Here is a 22,076-nt window from a genome sequence, read left to right on the forward strand (position 1 = left end):
GACAGTTCATAAACCTATCTTGACAGCAGCAAAGACAAAATTTTCTCCACCTCGATGTGTTGGAGATACCTGCCTCATCAGATGCTCCACTGATAGCCCCTGAAACCTTGAGTGGATCGTGGATACTAGCACTTCTTACCATATGACTCCCTCCAAAGATGGGATCAACCACTTGCATCCAATCATGTCAGCATTGGAGATAGCTCTTCTGTCCTTGTCTACAGCATTGGTGAAATTCAAATCATCCCCAATGGTAGAGTTGGATCCTTTACATCGGCAGTATTATACGTTCCGTGTCTTGGCTAGCATCTACTTTCAGTGAGCAAGATATTTGAACTAGGCTTAATTGTGAAGCTCGATGTTGAGTCCTTCTGAATTCAAAACGGTAAACACAAGAGGTGGCGTGCCATGGGAGGGAGGAACATGGTACTTACAAGTTTCTCGACACAGCACTGGCATAGCACCTCATATCTCCTACCTTCTTACTTCTTGATCTCAAATCAAGCTATGGCATGCTCAGTTCAGTCACCTCAACAACGAGTATCTTCAGGAGGCCACTCATGCACAAATGGTTCACAGCTTACAGAATGTTAGGGTGAGCAATATTCCTTGTGTGTCTTGCATCAAAGGCAAGCAACATTATGATGCAATCCTGAACAAGGTTTCTCAAAGGGTCAATGCCTCCTTGGAATTGTTTTCACAAACTTATGAGGACTATCTCACGAGTCCCTTAAGGGAAGCAAATACTTCATGTTGATTGTGGATGACTACAGCAAGTTGGCTAGAGCTTAATTTTTGCAAGTTAAGTCACAAGCCTTCTCAAAACTTTCGAAAGGCTAAACTTCAAGGAAAATTAGTATGAGCGAAAGCTACAGACAATTAGGGCTAATAAAGGCGAGAATTCAACTCCAATGAAATGGCTCACTTCTGTATGCAATGAGGGATCCATCAGGAATTCGCCAACACCAATACATTACAAGAGAACGATATCTTGGAGTGAAAGAACATGACCCTCGATAAGACAGCGAGACCAAGTTGAAGCATCAGAATGTGCCTTAAGTTCTATGGGCTGAGGTGGTTCCCATAGCTTGTCCATATCCTCAACAAGTCACCTGCATCAGCGCTTTCAAGCATTGCCCCATTTGAAGCATACTTTAGTTACAAGCCTAATGTTTCTTATTTCAAGGTCTTCGAGTGTAATGCATATGTCTACATCCCAAGGAAGGAGCCTGATAAGAAGGAGCCAAAGTTTGCTAAATTGTGTTCATGGGATATAATTCCCAATCAACGGAATCTTATCTTTACAATCTAAATTTCTTGGATGTCTGCATCTACCAAGATGTCAGATTTGTAGAATTTTTAGCTACAAAGGTGGGTGATGAGCACCAATACTTGGAGATTCATGTGATAAGTGGGCACAAGAGCTAGTTTAGCTAGAGCCATCAGAGACTGAGGCTCCTTACAAGAAGATTGCTTCGTACAAAATTCCCAAGCCAATGGCTTATCCAAGACTTTGTCAAGGATCAAAGAGCAAGGGGAGATTCAGCATCCTCCCCAATGAACTTGCCAAACCCTTCATTATGCAAGCATTGGAAGGTATCCCCAAGAAGTGGGAAAGGCAAGACAAGCCGAGGCGTTCTCATCACAACGAGGCACATGCAAGAGCGTTTGTACACACCAATTATGGGTTAATGACTTGTGCCATGGCGAGCAAGGAGCCCACGACAATTGGAGAGGCATAAAAGCATGGACACAAGTGGAAGGACGTGGAAGAGGAGTTGGAGGCTATAGCACACAATGGAACTTGGGTGTTAGTGCATAAGTCCATTTATCATAAGGTGATAAAAGTAAAGTTGGTCTTCAAGACCAAATATCTCAATGATGCGTCATGAGGACATGTATTTTTAAAACCTCACTTAACATGTGGATTAATTTTTAATCGCATGGCTAAGTAAATGTTGCATATGACAGGTGTAATTGGGGTTAGAATAAATTTACGAGCCCGCGACCTAAGGAAATCACAGGATGTCAAAGGCAAAAGTTGTTATAAGTTATGCCGCACAAGTACTTGGTGGTATCTCATGCTAGTTGTTGGCCTAGGTCATTTATTTGGCCATAAGTGTCAATTGTGGTGACATTAGAGAAGTGGCATTTCATGGTACCCAATGCCAATCTAATGGTCAAAGATGGCACAGAGATACTCGAGAATGAAAGTTGCCTAGCCAATTTAATTATTGGCTAGTCCTATTATTTTTCAGGGCACTGAAATAATTATTAGATTAAATTTCAGTATTTAAAGACTGAAAATTAATATTTAATTATGGATAATGCTGGAAAAACCATTTGGGAAGGTTGCCGCTTGTCAAAAATGCCCATGCAAGATTAAAAAACGTCTTTAGAGGCTGGAGAGAGGCATTTTTAGTGTATTCAGCCTGCAAGAGAGAGGGAGGAGATGTTGCTGGTCTAATTTGCAGCCATTGAAGGACCTTCTTAGGCAACCAAGGGCTGGAGAAGACCAATCAACAACAGGTGACAGCATCTACAGGCTATTGAGACAGGGCAACAGTAGTAAATGACTGATTTTCTTCAGTTCTTCGCATCTACAAGCTATTGAGACAAGGCAACAGCAGTAAATGACTAATTTTCTTCAGTTCTTCATGAAGAAACTCTGAATTTTTTCTCTCTGCAGCTTTCTCTCTCATCTCCCAGCCATTTCATAGCCTTGCTTTGAAGATCTCAGCATTCGGACCCTTGGAGGCTGAGAAATTGCAGATTTCTCTACTGTAAACCCTAGATTACAGCAGAAATTAGGGTTTAGCAGCAGCCTCAGGAAGCGTGCCAGAAATTGGAAACTCCAAGACTTAGATTCAATAGGACTGAAGCTGTTTTTAGCCTATTCAAGTGAAGGGACCAGGAAATAATTGAATTCAGGGCATTTTCCATCTCCATCAAAGCAGGTGAAAGCCAATTGACTGCCCGAATCAAGGGGCAAAATAGATTGAAGACTTGCCAGTCACTTTGGACAACAAGGGGAGTTTGGATTGCGAAGGGGATCGGGAGAATCCCATTGTAAATCAACTTCTTCTTCAATAAAGCTAAAGAAATACCGAAAGGGGAGCCAAATTTGGGGCCAATCGGGTGTGCATTGTCCAAGATCAATAGGTAAATTTGTATTTTCAGATTTGCATTAATTGTTTGCTGCTGTAATTAAGTTGTAATCAGGGATTTACCACCCATCCACGAAAGGAAGGCTAGTTACAGATGACACATTGGACAAACACAAGGCTTGCTTTGCGGCCAAAGAATTTGCACAAAACCCAAATGTTGGCATTGATAATACATTTACTCCTACCGCTCGGATCACCACCATTCATACCATACTTGCGCTAGCTAACCATAGAAGATGGTCAATTTTCCAATTGGATGTGAAGCCTATCTTCTTAAATGGCAACTTAAAGAAAGAGATCTATGCGGAGTAGCTGCTTGGATTTTCTACTTCTATGGTAAGGTGCACAAGTTGAAGAAGGCTCTCTATGCCCTTGAGCAAGCTCCTTGGGGAGAGACTTAGTGCTCTGTTTTTTATGATAGCCCTGTCTTCTATAGAGGCTAAGTGCTGAGTGACTCCAGAGGTTGTAGAAAGAGCTTGGTTGCCATAGAACCTCTCTTCTACGCAACAATAAGAGTTGCATGGCCATTGCCCGAAACCCCGTGTTCCATACACAAACAAGGCATATAAGGATCCAATATCATTTCATACAAAAAAGGAACTTGAATGGTACTATCACTATGGAGTACTACCAAACAAAAGCTAACTTGGTGGGTCTTCTTACTAAAGCTCTTCCTTAGATTGTTCTTCATCAATGTTCCAAGTCCCTTAGTCTCAAGGGTGGCCAAGGTAGGCCAAACAGGACAAGCAAGTACCAACAGTACAAGCAATTTTAAATACGCAAGCACATATACAAACAAGCCAACAATTGCAGGTAGCAAGTAATCTACCTTGTGCAATTGACAAGGCAACAAGCTTACCATATTGCAAGGCTAGTTGACTGCACCAACCAAACCAAGCCTACTAGTCAACTACATCTCTCTTTCTCCTTCCTTTTCACCTATTTATAGGTGTGTTTTTATGTTGAGCTGACAAAGTCATTAAGTGCATTGTACTACATAAATTCCTATTTAGGTTGTCACAAGAACATGAAATTTTATTGCTTTCTCACTTGGTGCCAACGACAAAATTGTAAAAGGTACTAGGTGATACCTGATGTCAAATTTGGGCCTAGACTAATTTATTGGCCACTAATGTTGGTAGTGAAATTACAGACTAGGTATTAATTAATAAACTAACATTAATCTAAGCATCAATAACTGCTCAAGGACACTTGGAGAGAAATTCGCCTAACCAATCTAATTATTAGCTAGTGAAAGTATTTTTATATGCACAAATAATTATTAAATTAATTTTCAAAATTAAAATTTTAAAAAATGATTTAATAAGTTGAATAATGCTAGACAATGTTGAAAAATGGAATTAGAAGATTGCAACTTGACAAAACTTACCCAAGCCCCATGCTATCACAAGGACATGAAATTTTATTGCTTTGCTTAGCATTTAAATAAAAGTTAATTAAATGTACTAATGTGACTTACACATGTGAGATGCAAGTTAAGAATTTCACCATGTGGAACCCAAGACCCCGAGAGATCGGTTGTTGCTGAAGGCAAAAGTTATAATAAGTTATATGTGACAAATACTAGGTGGTACCCGGTGTCAAATTTGGGCCTAGACGATTCTAATAGCCATAATGTCCACGGTGACATTAGAGACTAGGCATTAATTAAGTAAAGTCAATCTAAGGGTCAATAACTACTCAAAGATACTTAGAAGACGGATTGGTCTAACCAATTTAATTATTGGCTAGTAGGATTACTTTTTTGGACACTAGAACTATTATTTAAATTAATTTTTAAAATTACTCTTTTCAAAATTAATGTAATAAGCTAGACAATGCTATAAAAGTGAAAAAAACGTTTTTTGGGATTGATGAAAGTCTATTCCGATCATTGTGAAAGAGAAGGAGGCTGTTAGAGAGCAAGGAGATGTTGTGGATGTAATTTACAACCACCGAGGACCATTCCTACAAGAAGTGACAATAGTTTGGAGCCCTCCAAGAGCAGGTGACAGCAGCCCAAGGTCCTTTTAATACAGCTGACAGCATACAAGAGGAGACAATAGCCTTTCTTGTAGTCCTAAGTTGTAAGTGACAACTTCCATGGCTGTTTGAGCATGGTGGCAACAATTTTCACCGTTTCTCGCAATGGAACTTTGAAATTTTTCTCTCTATAGCATGCTCTCTCATTTCCTGGCCATCTCTCAAGTTATCTCAAAAAAATCCAACCATTTGAGTCATCAAAGATAGAGATTTTGGTAAATATTTGCTGTAAATCCTAATTTATAGTAGAAATTAGGGTTTTGACAACCACCTCAAGATGTGTGCTCAAAATTGAGAGCCTAGAACTTTGACTCCAATAGCTAAAATTAAAGAATTTCAAGGAGATTCAAAAGGTCTGCCAACCAATATCTAATTTGGGGCTGAATTTGTTTCGCAAAGAGCAAGGTGAAGGCCAGTCCTCAAGGAAACCAAGAGGCAAATTGGTTTGAAGAATTGTTGGTCATTTATGATAGCAAGAGGTAATTGGAGAGCGAAGGAGATTCAAGGAATTTCGTTGTATTCCACCCAAATTGCAATTCAAGGTAAAGAAGTACCCAAGGGGCACCACTTTTGGGGCCAACAAGCTATCCAATGTCCAAGATTAAGTAGTAACACTTGCATTTTGTTATGCGAATTTTATACTTGCTGTAATTAGTATTAAATCAAGTTAGTACTACCTAATCAAAGGAGGAAGGCTGGTTTCAAGGTTCCATTTCCAGAATACCATGAATTCTCTTGATTTGGTGGACCAAAGGCACCTGATTGGAAGTCAAAAGCATTGCTCTAGTGCTGAAACTGTTATGAGTTGAGTACTGCAGCATGAATCTCTTCAGATAGTGAGATGGGATCAAGCAATGATGATGCCTCTCAGTTTGAAAATTCACATGATGAAGGGGAAATGTGATTCCTGATCTTGGACAAGGCACACGACATGGACAGCAAGCAAATAATGTTTGTTTAGACCAAATGTGGGTCTTTCTAGGCCTTTAGGAGCTGATGATCAGCAAGAGAGAGGAATTTGATGACCAATTTAAAGACCAGCTAAGGACAACAGCTAAAATATTTAATCAATTAGCAGATGATCCTCAATTCATACGCTTTTTGAACTCCTTAAAACAAGGCAGCAAAGGCAAGAAGAGGAAATTGTCTTCCAGAACTTCGGGACAACAAGATACACCAAAGGAAGAGCTAATACAACAAGTTTCAAACGTGGGTGGTGGGCATAAGAAAATGATGCCAGTGGGGCAATTGATGCATATGCAAGGCCAACTTGGAAGTGCCAACCTAATGCTTTTTGGATATCAAGGCATACATGCAATGATGGGGCAGCCATGGTACTTTGGTGGTGGCACTAGTTTTCATACTATGGTGTGTTAGGGACCACATATGGAGATGTATGGCACAACTCCTTATGGTATGCAGCAACCAATGTGTGGTATGCAAGGCCCAATGGATCCGAGTATGGCTGGTAATATGCATAACCCCACATATAGCAATGTTGGCATGATGCTTGGGCACAAAGTGGCAAGTTTGGCAACGCATGCATGCAACCCACTGTGTTTGGGACTCATGGTATTAATGTTGGTCATGCAAAAAGCTCTGCATATTGCCGGTCACAAGAAAATTCAGTTGGTAATGCTTCCATGAGGAAAAATGCATCTAGTAATGCATGCAATGTATGAGAAAATGTATCTTGGTATGACTGGTAGTATGCAAATCCCCATGCAAAGTCACATTGCAATGGTCCAAAGTATGCAAATAATAATGTTGTTGTGACGGGCACGTGAAATTTTTAGATGCTTTGCTTATGCTAGATTAACAATTGATTAACTTAATAATCAAATGTGCAATCTTGAGATGCACATGTGATGTGCAAGTTAGTATTTCATGATAACAGGCCAAGGACCCTGAGGAAATAGTGGATGTCAAAGGCAAGAGTTGTAACAAGTTATGTTAGCTAGGCTCTAGAGAAATGTCGGTGTTAGTTTGACCCTAGGACGATTAATTGACTCATAAGTGTCAGTGGTGGTAGTAGAGACTAGGCATTAATTAATTAATTAATGCCTCTCCATGGGTCAATTAAGGTCTGGGACCATTTGGATTTTCAAAATTAATTAATTCTAGAAATTAATTAAATGGCTGAAAATTGCTAGAAAATGGATTAAGAAGGCTGCCACTTGGCAAAACTACCCATGCAAGAGAGAAGCTATCTATTTGGGGGTCATAGAGGCTCATTTGGTGAATGCAAACTCAAAGAGAGAGAGAGAGAGAGAGAGAGAGAGAGAGAGTTTATGAAAAAAAAAAGAGAGAGAGAGAGAGGAAAGAGGCTGCTGACCAGTTTTCCTGCTGTGGGAGACCTTCCACAGGCTGGCATCTACAACAACTACCCTGCCTGAAGCATGCAACAGCATTTATGACACCTACAAGAGCTGGCAACAGCAGTTTTTGTTCTTTAAACAGTAAGGAGGGCTTCCAGGGCAGAATTGACAGGGCAGCAGACATTTTGCATGGTTTCTCCATGAAGAAACAATGAAATTTCTCTCTACAGCATTCTCTCACCTCCTCTAGCCTATTGGAGCTCTAACACGTCTGTTGTGTTTTGATGGGGGAGGCTACTCACTTTAGAGAGGTTATCTAAGTGCATTTCTATGCATTTCTTTTGTTTATCATGTTCCAATGTGTTTTCCATGAGCAGTTTCTACATTTCCCAAGCTGTTCACACCTGCTGGACACTATCCACGCCAATCCCGATTTTTTGGTGGCCATCTGGCATTTTTCAGGCATTCATTCTACCACAACCACCAGCATTAAATGCTGGTTGGCCAGCATTTATGGCATTTTCCAGCCACAAGTCGGCCAGTTTAGGGATTTTGTGGCTATTTGTAGCTGTCCCCCACTTGGCAATTACAAATAGTCCTCACAGATACTGTGGGTGTCAAAGTGAAGCAATGTGGAAGCGAATACCGAGATAAATAGTGGAGAGAGAGAGAGAGAGAGAAGAGACAATGAAACGCAGAAAATCTGCAATGAAGAATGCTGTATAAGGATGCAGAATTATACACGGGTGCGGAGAGAATATCTGCATATGTCTCCACCTCGAAGATCTCGGTCTCCGTCAGCCCCGAGAGCAGTCTCCACGGTCTATAGCCTGAAATCTATGAGACACAACTGACCAAGACTGCTGGAGACAAAGCCTATAAATAGGCTGAAAATAATGGCTTAAAAAATACAGGCCGGCTGCAATTAATGCAGCCGACTTCTGCCACGTGGCACTTGGCCAACTGCCTGCCACATGGCGCCTGCATGCCATGTGGCCCTGCCTGTCCAAGTGATGACTAGCTAACACCCCCTCTCAGATCCTGGAAAAGGCATAAGGCAGAGGAATCTGGAATGTCAATGAAGTAGAGCTTGGGGAAGTGCCTTCGTAAACAAATTTGCAAGATTGTCCTCGGTCTTACAGTATTCCACATTGATGGTCTCATCCAGAAGCTTCTCCTTGATGAAGTGGTATTGGATCTCTATGTGCTTCGTTCAGGTATGGAATATGGGATTCCGTGCCAAGGCAATGCAACTCGCATTGTCGCACCGCAGAATAGTAGGACGAGTCTAGGGGGAGCCAAGCTCCTCCAACAATTGCCAAAGCCACATAGTCTCACATGTGGTAGAAGATGCGGCCCGATACTCTGCCTCAATAGAAGATAGGGCTATCATGGGCTGCTTCTTGTTACTCCAAGAGAGAACACCTACACCCAAGGTAAAACAATAGCCTGTAGTAGACCACCTATGGTCCACATCACCAACCCAATCCGAATCACTCCAACATGCAAGAACAAGATCGGAAGCACCTGTACCTGCTAGGTAGGAAATCCCAAGGTCGGAAGTCCCCCTCAGAAACCGTAGTATCCTCTGAGAAGCTTGCCAATGCACTTGCTAAGGTGCACGAATGAACCCAACCAAGAGACCTACAACAAAACATAGATCAACCCGTGTGTTGAGGAGCCAAATCAATGATCCTATCAACTGACAGTAGCGAGTAGCGTCCACCAAAGGAGAATCTAAGTGTGAAGTGGCCTTCTAGTTCGGATCTATAGGAGTAGAAATGGACCGACAATCCTCCATCTCAAAAGTCACCAAGAGCTCCTGTACATATCGTTATTGAGAGATGAAAACCCTCCTCTAAGTCCGATAAATCTCGTGGCCCAAAAAGAAATGGAGTCCTACATCCGTCATCTCGAACTTCTAATGTAAGGCTACCTTCGTCTCTTCGACCTTTTGGACATGATCACCTGTAACAATCAAGTCATCAACATACAAAACAAACAACACACGACCACCCTCAGAAGTGTGCACATAAAGCTGCAGATCGCCCCTAGAGTGCCGATATCCCAACTTGGCCTGGAGAATCGAATCAATCTTCTCGTTCCAAGCACGTGGAGCCTGCTTCAGGCCATACAAGGCCTTCTTCAACCTGTAAACCTTCCCATCTGAGGAACCAAAGCCAAGAGGCTGCTCTACATAGATCTCCTTCTTCAAATCACCGTTCAAGAAGGCCAACTTCACATCCAACTGAAAAACAAATCATCTCCTACGACAAGCCAAGGCAAGAATAGCACGAATAGTCGCCATACGAGCAGTGGGGGCAAAAGTATCATGGAAATCAATACCTGGGCGCTGAACAAAACCTTCAATAACAAGGCGATCCTTGTGCTTGTCCAAAGAGCCATCACTTTGGTACTTGGTCTTGAAGACCCATTTGACACCAATCACCTTATGAGAGGGACAAGGCACAAGGTACCAAGTGCCATTCTGCTCAATAGCCTCCAACTCAGCTTCCATCGCTTTCCGCCAATGATCAGATTGTAAAGCCCCCTTCACAAAGGTAGGCTCTCTATCCTGCATAACACAGGACATCAAACGGTAGTTAGAGCAAACAAGCTCCATAGAATGTGCCTAGTGCCTCCGTGACCTCTGCGGTCCATCTTGCGGTTGCCACTCCTCAGGGACCCCCTCAATCCCTGAATCTCGAAACGTATAACAGGCCCAACAAGGAGGAGGCCGGATCTCGCCTCAGGGCTCTCCATCTACTGAAGTTTCTAAAAGGTCTACCAACAACAGAGGACCAATCGGTGAATCCGATGGCTAGGAACTAGGCTCCTCATCTGAAGAAGAGTCCTCAAGAGACAGAGACTTGAGAGGAATAGTCATTGGAGCCTAACTATCACTAGGATCTCCAAGAACAAGGTGATCCTCACCCCCCTATGGAGCTGGAACCAACACGAACCAAATGTCACAGCTCGTGTAGACATCCCTTCTTAATCGGTAGCCTTGAGACTGCAAGCTATAGCCCACAAACACCTCTCTTTTGGAAGCCGCTTCAAATTTGTCACGCTGTGTCTTCAGGATGTGAACATAGGCATCACACCCAAAAACCCTCAAATAAGAAACATCTGGCTTTGACCCAAAGTACGCCTCATAAGGAGTCATACCAACTACAGTAAAAGTAGGGGAACAATTAAGGATGTAAACTACAGTAGCCACAGCCTCAACCCATAGACACTGAGGTGTCTAACAATGCTCCATCATGGTACGAGCCATCTCAATCACACTGCAATTCTTCCGCTCCAAGATGCCATTCAACTTCAAGAAATAGGCCCATGTCATCCTGCTTAATCATCTATAATGAGCATGAAATACAAGCTCCCTCGAAGGGTGTCTGTCCTCATTGGTCCATAAAGATCGGTAGAAACAAGCTCCAGGGTGTTGAAGACCGCCTCTCGAAGCCTTGTTGGGAACAACATCATGAGTTTGCTTCCCATAGATACAAGATACACAAGGCTACTGGCTCACCACAATATCCGACAAACCTCCAACAAACTAGTACTTAGACGCCTTTCGAAGGTAATCATAATTGAGGTGGCCAAATCGAGCATACCAAAGCTCGGACTAAGTTTGAGAGATAAGAAAAAGAAAAGTCGAGGCGGAAGAAGACCGCAACTTCTAGACTCCTTTCTCCTTATAACTTGAAGAAAGAACCTCTCTCGATCCTCGATCAAGAATCCGAAAAGAATCCACATCAAATTCAACCAAAAGGCCGGAGGCACAAATCTTGTGCACCGAGACAAGATGATACCCCAAAGCCGGCACATAACGTACCTTAGATGCATGGGCACCACCACGCCCATCTGGAATAAGATGCATGTTGCCACATCCCTAAATAGGAATAGACGAACTATCATCGATGAGAATCTAACCATGAGAAGGCCACAAATGAGTGACACCTGCGAAAGAAGGAGTCATGTGCCGGGAGGCATCACTGTCAACAATCCACTCCCGAGTGAATGGGGCCGTCCACGTAGCATCAAAAGCCGTCAGGATCGAATCCTCAACCACCTCCAAATGGAGGAAAAAAACTGATGAGGAAGCAGATGCCTCAATTGTAGGCGATAACATTTAATGCCGTTGTGGTAGTGCAATAGCTGCATTTAACTAAATTTCAGTCATTCTTTGCGACAAAACTCTGAATTTTCTCTCTACAACTTTCTCTCTCATCTCCCCGCCATTTCATAGCCTTCCTCTGAAGATCTCAACATTTGGACCCTTGGAGGCTAAGAAATTGTAAATTTCTTTGTTGTAAACCCTAATTTATAGCAAAAATTAGGGTTTAGCAGCAGCCTCGGGAAGTGTGTCAAAAATTGAAAGCTCTAAGACTTGGATTTTCACGGCTAAAGGTGAATTTCAGCCAAATTCAAGTGGAGAACTAGCCAACCATTGAATTTGGGGCATTTCCATCGTCTATGAATAAGTGCCCGAATCAAGGGGTAAATCAAATTGAAGACTTGCTGGTCACTTTGGACAGCAAGGGGAGTTTGGGTTGCGAAGGGGGGGATCAGGAGAATCCCATTGTAAATCAACTTCTTCTTCAATAAAGCTAAAGAAATACCGAAAGGGGCGCCAATTTTGGGGCCAATCAGGTGTGCATTGTCCAAGATCAATAGGTAAATTTGTATTTTCAGATTTGCATTTACTGTTTGCTATTGTAATTAAGTTGTAATCAAGGATTTACCACCCATCCACGAAAGGAAGGCTGGCTTCAACCACTGTCAAATGTTCTATATGAGAGATAACAGCTGTAGTACATGAGAGAGATAAAAACAAGCTAATGCAAGCATTGAGTTTATCCCAATGTGCCTGAGCCTTTGCCAACTCCACCTTCTCACTGGAAGAGAGACGGGAATCGTCACGCAAAAAAGGACGATTGATAGCCTCCGTAACAAGCTCCGCCAAATCATAGGACTCCAATATGGCAAGCATCATGACCCGCCAAATGCAGTAGTTCTCACCATCAAGCTTTTGATCTAAAGGAAGAGCCAGTAAGACAGGCACCTTCAGGCCCATGATCGCCTAAAACTCTGTCTCGGTCTCAAAAGACATCTTCACCTACAATGTCTGCACAAAACACAAAGAGCAGCCCCCTCTAACTGTGAAAATACAGCCTGCTAGGGCTATGGTTCACTCGTCCCGCTCCTTCTTCACCGGCCAGAGGCGATGAAAAGGTAAAATCTGCACTTGAAGGCCCAAAACACAACTTTCTTCCTTCTCTAATGGCAAAAAACAGCAAAAGCTTCAGCAAATTTTCTCTTTTCTCACACACCCACGCTTGCCTCAGCCTTGTTTTGGTGTGCAACCCACCTGCTCCCACTTACACGCTGAAAACGCAGCCTTGTGTCGTGCTGAAATCTTCTCTTCAAATGAGTCCACCCTAGGTCAGCAGTCCTTCACTGCTCTAATACCATGTCAAAGTGAAGCAATGCGGAAGCGAATGACCAAGACAAAGAGTGAATAGAGAGAGAAGAGAGAAAGAGAGAAACAGAGTGAAATGCAGAAAATCTGCAGTGAAGAATGCTGTATGAGGATGCAGAATTATACATGGGTGCAAAGAGAATATCTGCAAATGTCTCCACCTCGAAGATCTCGGTCTCCGTCAGCCCCGAAGGCAATCTCCATGGTCTACAGAGCTTGAAATCTGTGGGACACAACTGACTAAGACTGCTGGAAACAAAACCTATAAATAGGCTGAAAATAATCGCTAAAAAAATAAAGGTTGGCTGCAATTAATGCAGCCAACTGCTGCAGTCCAACTACTGCCACGTGGCACATGGCCGAATGCCTGTCACGTACCGCCTACCTGCCACATGCCCCTGCTTGTCCAGCTGATGACTAACTAACAGTGGGCTGCGTGCGCGGACTAATCACTCTCCTTTCGCTTTCCCGTTTATATCAGCATTCTTTCTTGTTTAGTGCAGATTTCATTCTTCTTTTCTTGTAGTCTCTATCTATTCCTTTGTCTCTATGTTTCCATTCCTTTCCATTGCGCATTCTCACATGGTATCAGAGCATCGTATCATTGTTTGAGAGAGACGCAAAGTCCATGATTCAAGTAGAGGAGGCCATACACATCTGCATTTGCTGAAAACACAAGCTTCTACTATGTTGGCAAGATCATCTGGTGGCCATGCGACTACTTCTAATGGACCACATCATCAAAAGGCCAGAACATCAACTAGGTATAGGCGATTGCTTCCAAGCATCAAGTGACACATCTCCATCAGCGTTTTGTTGAAACACAACCTTCTGGGTGGTAGCCATAGTTTCCTGGCCAAGCATAGTCATTCTCTAGTCAAACGCGACCTTGGTGAAGCAAGTGACAGCATCCTGATCAGCGTTTTGCGCTTTATGCATCCTTCTATGCGCCAATGACAGCTTTTCACCCTTAGGCCAGACCTTCTACATCAAGATCTTAGCATCCCATAGTAGTAGATTTCCTCCTGTTTCGGAGCTGTCTACCGCCAAAGTGCAAATTTCTTGAGGGTGTCTTGCAAGATCTAGAAGATGTCTTACCATGAGTTTTGTGGCTTTGATGATACGGATGAGAAGCTTTCTCAACACTCCTCTAGCAACAAGATTACCATGTAGAACATAAAGAAAGGTCACCTAGCCTATTTGTTCAAGGACCCTCTCCTCCCCGTTCTCTCCATGTCTCACAAAAGGCCCGTTTTGCTGGCCTCCATTGGCCATCCATGGCAACCTCTGTTCAAGTGCCCATACTCCCTTCTTTACCCAAAGACAACTAGCTTGATGGTTCAAACTACTCACTTTGGTCACATAAGGTGGAGTGTATCCTTGATACCTTCGATCTTTGGGAGTTTGTGAAACCAGCCTTCCTTCTCGGATAGGGCGATTTAACCTGATTAAGCACTTAATTACAGCAATTAGCAAATGAACATAAACTGAAATGCTCACTTTACCTTCATAAACTTGGATAGTAGACACCCTGTTGGCCCCAAAACTGGCACCCCTTTTGGTATTTCTTTAATTTCAATTGCTCATGGATAAATTACAAGCCGAGATTTCACAATCTCCTTGGCTGATTCAAAAGCCCCTTGCTGTTCCAATAATCAGCAAAGCATTCGGGCAAATCGCCCCTTGATTTTCACCCAGGACTTGCTCTAATGGAACCCCAATTGATCAAATGCTGCCCCAAATTCACAATAGATGGGCTGGCATCTGAAATCCTTACAATTCCACGAATTTCCAGTGCTGATTTTAGTGTACAATGCCTTTGACTGATGGCACGGGTCCCAAGGTGGACAGCAGTAAACTCTCTGCTGTCCACCAAATTTGGTTGTACTCTGCTACCAATGGCTGAGAATTACTGAGAATGCTTGAGCATAGACTGGAGAAGATGAGAGAATGCTGTAGAGAGAGAGAAAATCAGCTGAAATGTATCTTTTGATTCGTAGCTCTGATGACAAATCTGATGGCACCAACAGCTTCAAAAGGAGGGTAAAACACCAACTCTACTTTCGAGCCCTCCTCTCCTACCGCCGCCTCTCTTGAGGCGGAAGAGAAAACCGGCTGCCCCCTGTCTTGTCACGGCGCGCGATCAGTCGTCATCGCCTCTCAGAGCCAAATCTGATCACCTCCTCTCCCTCCACCAAGCTCAGAATGGCTACAATTCAGCTTCCACCACCCTCAAACAGCCTTCTCCCTAGTTGCATGGGAAAGTTTTGCCAAGTGGCAGCCTTCCTAATGCGTTTTCAACCATTAAATTAATTTTTCAGAATTAATTAATTCTGAAAATTAATTTCAGCCCTTTTGACCCTGCCCAAAATTAAACATGCCCATCTGTAATGAAATTGGCTAGGCCATTTGCAACTTGGAGTGGTTCCCAACCTCTGTTGACCCTTAGACTAGCATTAATTAATTAATTAATGCTAGTCCCTAGTGTCACCACTGACACTTAATGGCCAAACAATTGTCCTAGGGTCCAACCTGGCACCAACTGACCACCAAAACCCAGTTGGCATAACTTAACACAACTTTTGCCTTTAACACCCACTGCATCCTCGGGGTCCTTGGCCCGTTCCCATGAAATAATTGCCATGTGCATGTGCTAAACAACCTTGCACATTTCATTAATAACTTCATTAAATGTTACTAGTAAGATTAAAGCATCTCAAAATTTCACGTCCCCGTGACAGTTTGTTACCCACCCTATTGCCCATCTAGTGGATGTTCCCACCATTGGATCATCGATGGATCGTGCGGCCTTATGGGATCAGCTCAACTCTAGAGCTCGATCTTTCCTCTTTATGAGTTTACAAGATTCTGTCCAAGTACATGTGCGCAGGTTGCAGAAAGCAACAAAAGTGTGGACCAAGCTTGCTTCTTTGTACCATCAAAAGACATTTACCCATCGGATTATTCTCCAGAAGATATTGCGAATACTCGCTATTGATGATTCTTCTTCCATGAAGGATCATGTTAACATGTTGGAGGATATGAGGGATAAGCTTGCATCCCTTGGTAGGATTATCTCTTCAGAGAATATGGCTACGATCCTTTTGGCTCGGCTACCATCTCCCCAGTTTGATATCTTCTACATCAGCCTTCTTACATCAAGGACCAATGAAAAGCTTCTATGGGAGAAGCTTGCCCCGCTTGTTTTGGAGTATGACGAGCGTACCAAAGAGGTTACTATTGGATCCACCTCCACAAAAGCTTTTGTTGCAAGTTCGCAAGGGGGAAAGAAGAAGAAAGGGAAGTCTAAGGCTAAATGACAAGAGAGTTCTTCGGGCTCTAACTCCAATTCAGAGAAGCCTACATGCCATAGTAACAGAGAACGGCCGTCCCCAGGCCCCGGAATGTGGAAATGTCGTCCCAAACGGATGGGCCAAATGGGGACGCCAAAATGGGACAGGGACGTCCCCTGTCCCGTCCCCAACTACCATCCCCCCGTCCCCGCCGTCCCCTTGTCACGTCCCTTGTTAGGGGACGTTTTTAATAGGGGTTTTTTTTATTATTTATAATGGAGTGGGTGTCTTTTAGGGGGTGGTTTTTTTGTGGGTTTTTTTGTATGTTCTTTGGTAGTATACATTCACCCACACACACAGCAAGATGGGACCGGTTTTGGGGATAGGGATGGGAATCGGGAGGAGGACAGGAATAATGAATTGCCATCCCTTGTTACCATGAGAGGGGGCTCTAACATGGGGATGGTGCTGGGACAGGAAGCTACAAAATGGGCATCCCCTATTACTATACCCACACATCCATCCACATCACATGCATACATTTTCAAATGCTATTTATGTATGTTGTTCCCTCCCGTGTCCCACCCCCCATCCCCCTTCCTTGCTTTAAGCCGTCCCCCATCCCCAACCCTGTCCCCGTCACCGTTCTCGTTCCCCGTTCCATGTTACTATGCTACATGCCCATATTGTGGGAAAGGGATACATCCAGAAGAGAAATGCCTCACCTTCGTCCGCAAGCAAAGGATGGAGCTAAAACATCTGAGCCCTCTACCTCTACTCTGACAATTACCCATGAGTCAATGTTCCTTCATATTGTTGACTTCGAGAAGCCTCCTTCAATGGTTGCCTCCTCTTCTGAGGCCTTGGCTAGTTGATAGTGGAGCTTCTAGTCATATGACTCCACAAGGTGATTTGGTGTAGGATCTATGTTCTTCTGAGGGTTCAATCATTGTTGATGACATTGTTTCAGTGCCTATTAGTGGTGTTGGCACTTTGCCTTTGTTTTCCGACCATGCTTCAAGCTCCCTTTCATAGACCCTATATGTTCCGGACTTGGGCTTTCCACTCTTCTCATTTTATGGCCTTGCTAGGCTTAGTACTCGAGTTGTCTTCACCGAGCACTCCATAATATTGAGGATTCTTCTACAAGGGTTGTTATCGCAACAAGTTGGCAAGAGAGCGGGCTTTACACGCTCCATCCCCCTTCTCTCATGCAACGTCCTCCGAGACAGTTGTCTATTGCTACACCCATTTCCACTATGCACCATCTCTTCCACAGGTTCCTTCCCATCCTCCACCCTCTCCTCCACTAATTCCCTTGTACCCCCCATCCCTTTTAGAGGGGGACAATCTCGGTGATGCGACTATGGATTTCCTCCCCCTAGTGTTTCAAAGGGGGTTTTCCCATGATCGTGAGAAGCTTCTTCATCGACAGTCTATATCGATGGACTTCATTAACATCAGCATTCCTCTTACCACCCCAGGATCCGTTACTTCCTTAGCCTTTAGCCACATCTAATATCTAAGAGAAGGTATTAGCAGTCGTGTTTGTCATGCTTTGTCATCTCCTACTTGTGAGCCTCAGTTTGAGTCAAACAAGGACTTTTGGAGCTCTAACATGTATATCGTGTGTTTTGATGGGGGAGGCTACTCACTCTAGAGTGGCTGTTTAAGTGCATTTATATGCATTTCTTTTGTTTGTCACATTCCAGTGTGTTTTCCATGGGCAGTTCTTGCATTTCATAAGGAGTTCCTCTTCTATACCATACTCCAAGCATCCTTGGGAGCTCAAACACAAGGGTTTTAAACCCCTCAAATTACCACACAGATTTCACAAACACCAATGCCTAGAGGGCCATCTTCCTCTTCTCCATGTATTAAACCCCTCAGATTACCACACAAATTTCACAAATACCAATGCCTAGAGGGCCATCTTCCTCTTTTCCCACAAATTCTTCTTTCATGGGTCATCTCCCTAGAGTGCACACGATAAGCTCAATCATGTCCTTCGCCTCACTTCTCTTCCCACTACCGCTATGATGAAGAGCATGTTTAGTGATGAGACTCATTTTAATGGATTGAAATTACACAACATGGCCTATTGTAATGCAACACATGTTGGATTCCCATGATCTATGGGATCTCGTCAAAGGTCAAGAACCCCAGCCTGATTCCCAATGGTCTTGATATGATGTGGTCAATCCTAGAAGCACCAAAATGTTATAACCATAGTTGAGCCAATGTCTAACTTGCACTCGCAATCACAACACTTCCACCACAATGTTATAGCCATAGTTGAGTTGATGCAAGGTCCAATGTCTTAACTTCCACTAATAATTACAACACTTTGGCCTTGAATTTGAGCCTTGAGCAAATTTTACAAACCACTATGTAGCTCATGAGCTCATTGCTCGCACCTATCGCATCAACCTTGACCATGAGCTCTAGCAGTTCAAAATCACTCATAGAGGCGACTTGAGAGTCAAATTGATTGAGTATTGGCAAGTACTTGCCAAATTCACCACAATTGATCCTCCTAAGTCAAATGACGACCATGTCACTCTGTTCTTGAATGGCAACCCTTTTATCCCCCTAAAATAGGGATGATGATTACACCCCCTGGAGACTTGCACATCATGCAACTACAAGCCAACAATCACAACCCATGCTCTTCTCGACTTCAAAAGGGATGTCAAATCAAAATGCTAGACCATTGATGGACATCAATCCACAAGCTCATCTCGTATCTTTTGAGACTCGTTAGGATAAGAACGTAGTCTATATCTATCAGATGATTCACGAGGAGTCTACTCAAATAAAGACCCATCCCACTCTTCCATGCGGCCATGCAATCAAGTGGATTATGGAGTGGAGTTACCCATCACATCTCCCTTACGAGACATCTTCATCTCGCAAGAGCTTAGAATTCAAGATATCCCTTGCAGCAACTCCCCCCCTCGAACAAGGAGGCATTGGGAGAGTTACATTTGACAAGACCAAGCCCCATGTATGAATCTCCTTTGTCTACCATCTTTTCCTCCTCTCAGGAGAAGCTATCTCTTGAGCTCATTAATGAAACTATTGGTTTAGTAGTAGCTCCGAATGTTATTTCCTTGTTGTGGATGATTACTCTTGATGTATGTGGGTGTAGTTCATTAAAGAAATATCTAAAGCATTGATTGTTTTGCTACATGGGCTTGATTAGTGACCAATCATATGGGTGTCCATGTAGGGACAACAAGGAGTGACAAATGTCATCAAAATGTGAAAAAACACAACTACATAATATCTTTCAGGCTTGTCGCATTCAGGTGACAAATGGTGGTGTGTTTGTCTCCAATGAATTTTCTGATTTTTTACACGAGCACAGCATTCAACACTAGCTGACATCAATCAACTCGCGATCACAAAATAGAGTGGCTGAAGGTAAGAACCTAAGTGTGATAAAAATGGCATGTTCTATGCTCTTTGTAATTGAATCATCCACAAGCTTATAGCCAAAAGCAATCAACATTGTGTACCTTTTAAACCGATGTATAATTGCAACTATTCCTAAGAAGATTCAAGAGTCATTTCGAGGCATTCTATGGCACTCATCTTACTATTTCGTAACTCCAAGTCTTTCAATATTGTGCGCACATGCACTCACTAGATGACAAAAGAGGTAAGCTCAAGCCCCAAGTTGAGCTTCTCATAACTGTGGGATATTCCAATGAAGTAAAGGCTTATCATTCATTCAATCCTTGGACTTCAAAGGGATATCAATGGTCATTTTCCAAAAGAGGAATGTTTTGCAGCATCTTAAGTCTATCCTTGATGATACTCCCTAATGTTTTGCAGCATCTTAGGTCTATCCTTGATGATACTCCCTCTCTTATGCCTACTAAGTTAAATGTACTCCTTGCCCTAATGCACCCATAGAGACTTCTGCCCCTAGATGATCTCCTTGGAATCCATCACTTCACTGGTACCAACAAACCATGCATGGATTCCAAATCCCTCCATCGGACCCTGCACATGCAAAAGTTGTGATGAAAAAGAAAGATGTTAAGAAACCTCCTTGCAATGAGTCCAAATTTTATTTGAGTGTGACTTTCTAGCTTTTATGTCTTTTAAGAAATTGATCTTTCAGAACACCACCTGTATTGGAAATCACGTGCTTCAATTACAATGCAAGAGAAGTCACTCTCACAATACAATATTTAGAAAGAATGCAATCAATAAGGAAATTTTAAGTATTGAAATGAATACATGAACAAACCCTACTAAACCCTCCAAAAATAAACACCATGCTATAGTGGTATGAGTTTTATTCATTGAGAATGTTTGATCGCTGCCTAAGGCTACTTCAATAACATATCCATTCACAACCATCCTGTTTTTCTGTTATAAGTAATGCACTGTTCAGTTTCGGATAAGTACAGGAGAACTCACTTTCGTCCCAAATCTTTAACTTCTTTGTTAGCTCACGAATCCTACCATGGCCTGCTCAAAATGGCCAATTGTTTTACACTCTTCTTCGTGTTAAAGCTCAGAAATTCAAGGTAAGTAATTGAAGGTCTTATATCTTTCAAAAACTCCCCATATACTGGACTAAAGAATATAAATGTCAATCTAGTGCCACCAGAGTCAACTGGGTGGCTCGTTCATAGATGCACCTTGTCAAGCAACCTGTCGTGGTGCTACACCGTGGTTATCAAGTATCACACACATTTGGAGGCCAATCAAACCAAACTATATTGCCTAGCAATCTAGCCTCACCCACAAAGGGCTCCTAGATTCCAGAATGCGTCTGTTAGTGCGCATGAGTAATACAAATGATTATTGAAAGATTGAGCAACAACCGTTCTGGTTTTGCACAGAGCCTAATGCACATTACCATTGCGTAACGGATGGGAACCTGAGTGAAAACAGGCCAAGAAGAGGTTTGATCTAGGGCCTATACGGAAAGATCAAATAAGAACAACAAGCAAAGACGTACTGCAAGCACGTCGTCTGTGTAATTCCCCATGAACTCGGACAACTTATTGAGAACAGCCTTCTGTAGGGAGGCAGCGCCATCGCTGCTGATGTCGAGGGAGAAGGTGCTTCCCTTGTCATACGCCGGGGAAGCAGAAGGCATTGTCTTCTTTCTATAACGTGTCAGCCTCCCTTGGAACGGAAGTTGGATTAGGGTTTCCTGGCAAGCGCTGATTGCTTCTTTCTTCTTCTTCTGCTGTTGCAAAAGCAGCACAGCTTAAGTTATGATTACGAGCGCCAGAGGCTTATTTCCCTTCTTCCTTGCTTCCTTCCTTTCTGCTGATTCATGGATGAGGTGGATGGCGAGAAGCTAACGCCTCGCTCGCTCCCTTCCTCAGCATGGCTGCCTAACAATTAGGTGTGGGAGCAAATGTTTTACCTGGTAAGTTTTGTATAAATTATTTGTGGGAGCAAATGTTTTAGCTGGTAAGTTTTGTATTAATGAGTTTGGTTAGCATTGCTAGTAAGGGCATCTTATATTATGTAATGATTGGAATGCTCCGCCAAATTGTTTTCTTCGAGGGGTTAAATATGTATAATCGTACTGGATTCCAAATACTACCCCAGCAATATGAGTGTGGTGACAAAGTCAAACTCATGGCTTTAAATTGCATAGATTGTGTAAAAGGCTACAACGTAGTGGGAGCACCCCATGCAATTTGTTGTCTCTAGCAAGAGGATGCTAGGGCAATGGCAATGGGGAAGGTGGAGGTAAAGAAGCACAAGTTTGGTGTTCCTAGTGTTGCTCCTATGG

At 43.0% G+C, this 22,076-nt stretch overlaps 1 protein-coding gene across 1 annotated transcript in view; it reads right to left on the bottom strand.

Moving 5' to 3' along the window:
* Nucleotides 1-21,698, bottom strand: part of LOC148036105 (uncharacterized) — a 67,783-nt gene extending 46,085 nt beyond the window's left edge. Inside the window, exon 1 of the mRNA XM_087678091.1 lies at nt 21,285-21,698. Coding sequence (XP_087534217.1) covers nt 21,285-21,425 — 141 coding nt within the window. The 5' untranslated portion in view covers nt 21,426-21,698. The remainder of the gene's footprint in view (nt 1-21,284) is intronic.
* Between the last annotated feature and the right edge of the window lie 378 nt (nt 21,699-22,076).

Source organism: Lygodium microphyllum, chromosome 5 (assembly GCF_053477565.2).
Source record: "Lygodium microphyllum isolate KBCC chromosome 5, Lygodium_microphyllum_v1.1.10, whole genome shotgun sequence".
Classification (NCBI taxonomy): domain Eukaryota; kingdom Viridiplantae; phylum Streptophyta; class Polypodiopsida; order Schizaeales; family Lygodiaceae; genus Lygodium; species Lygodium microphyllum.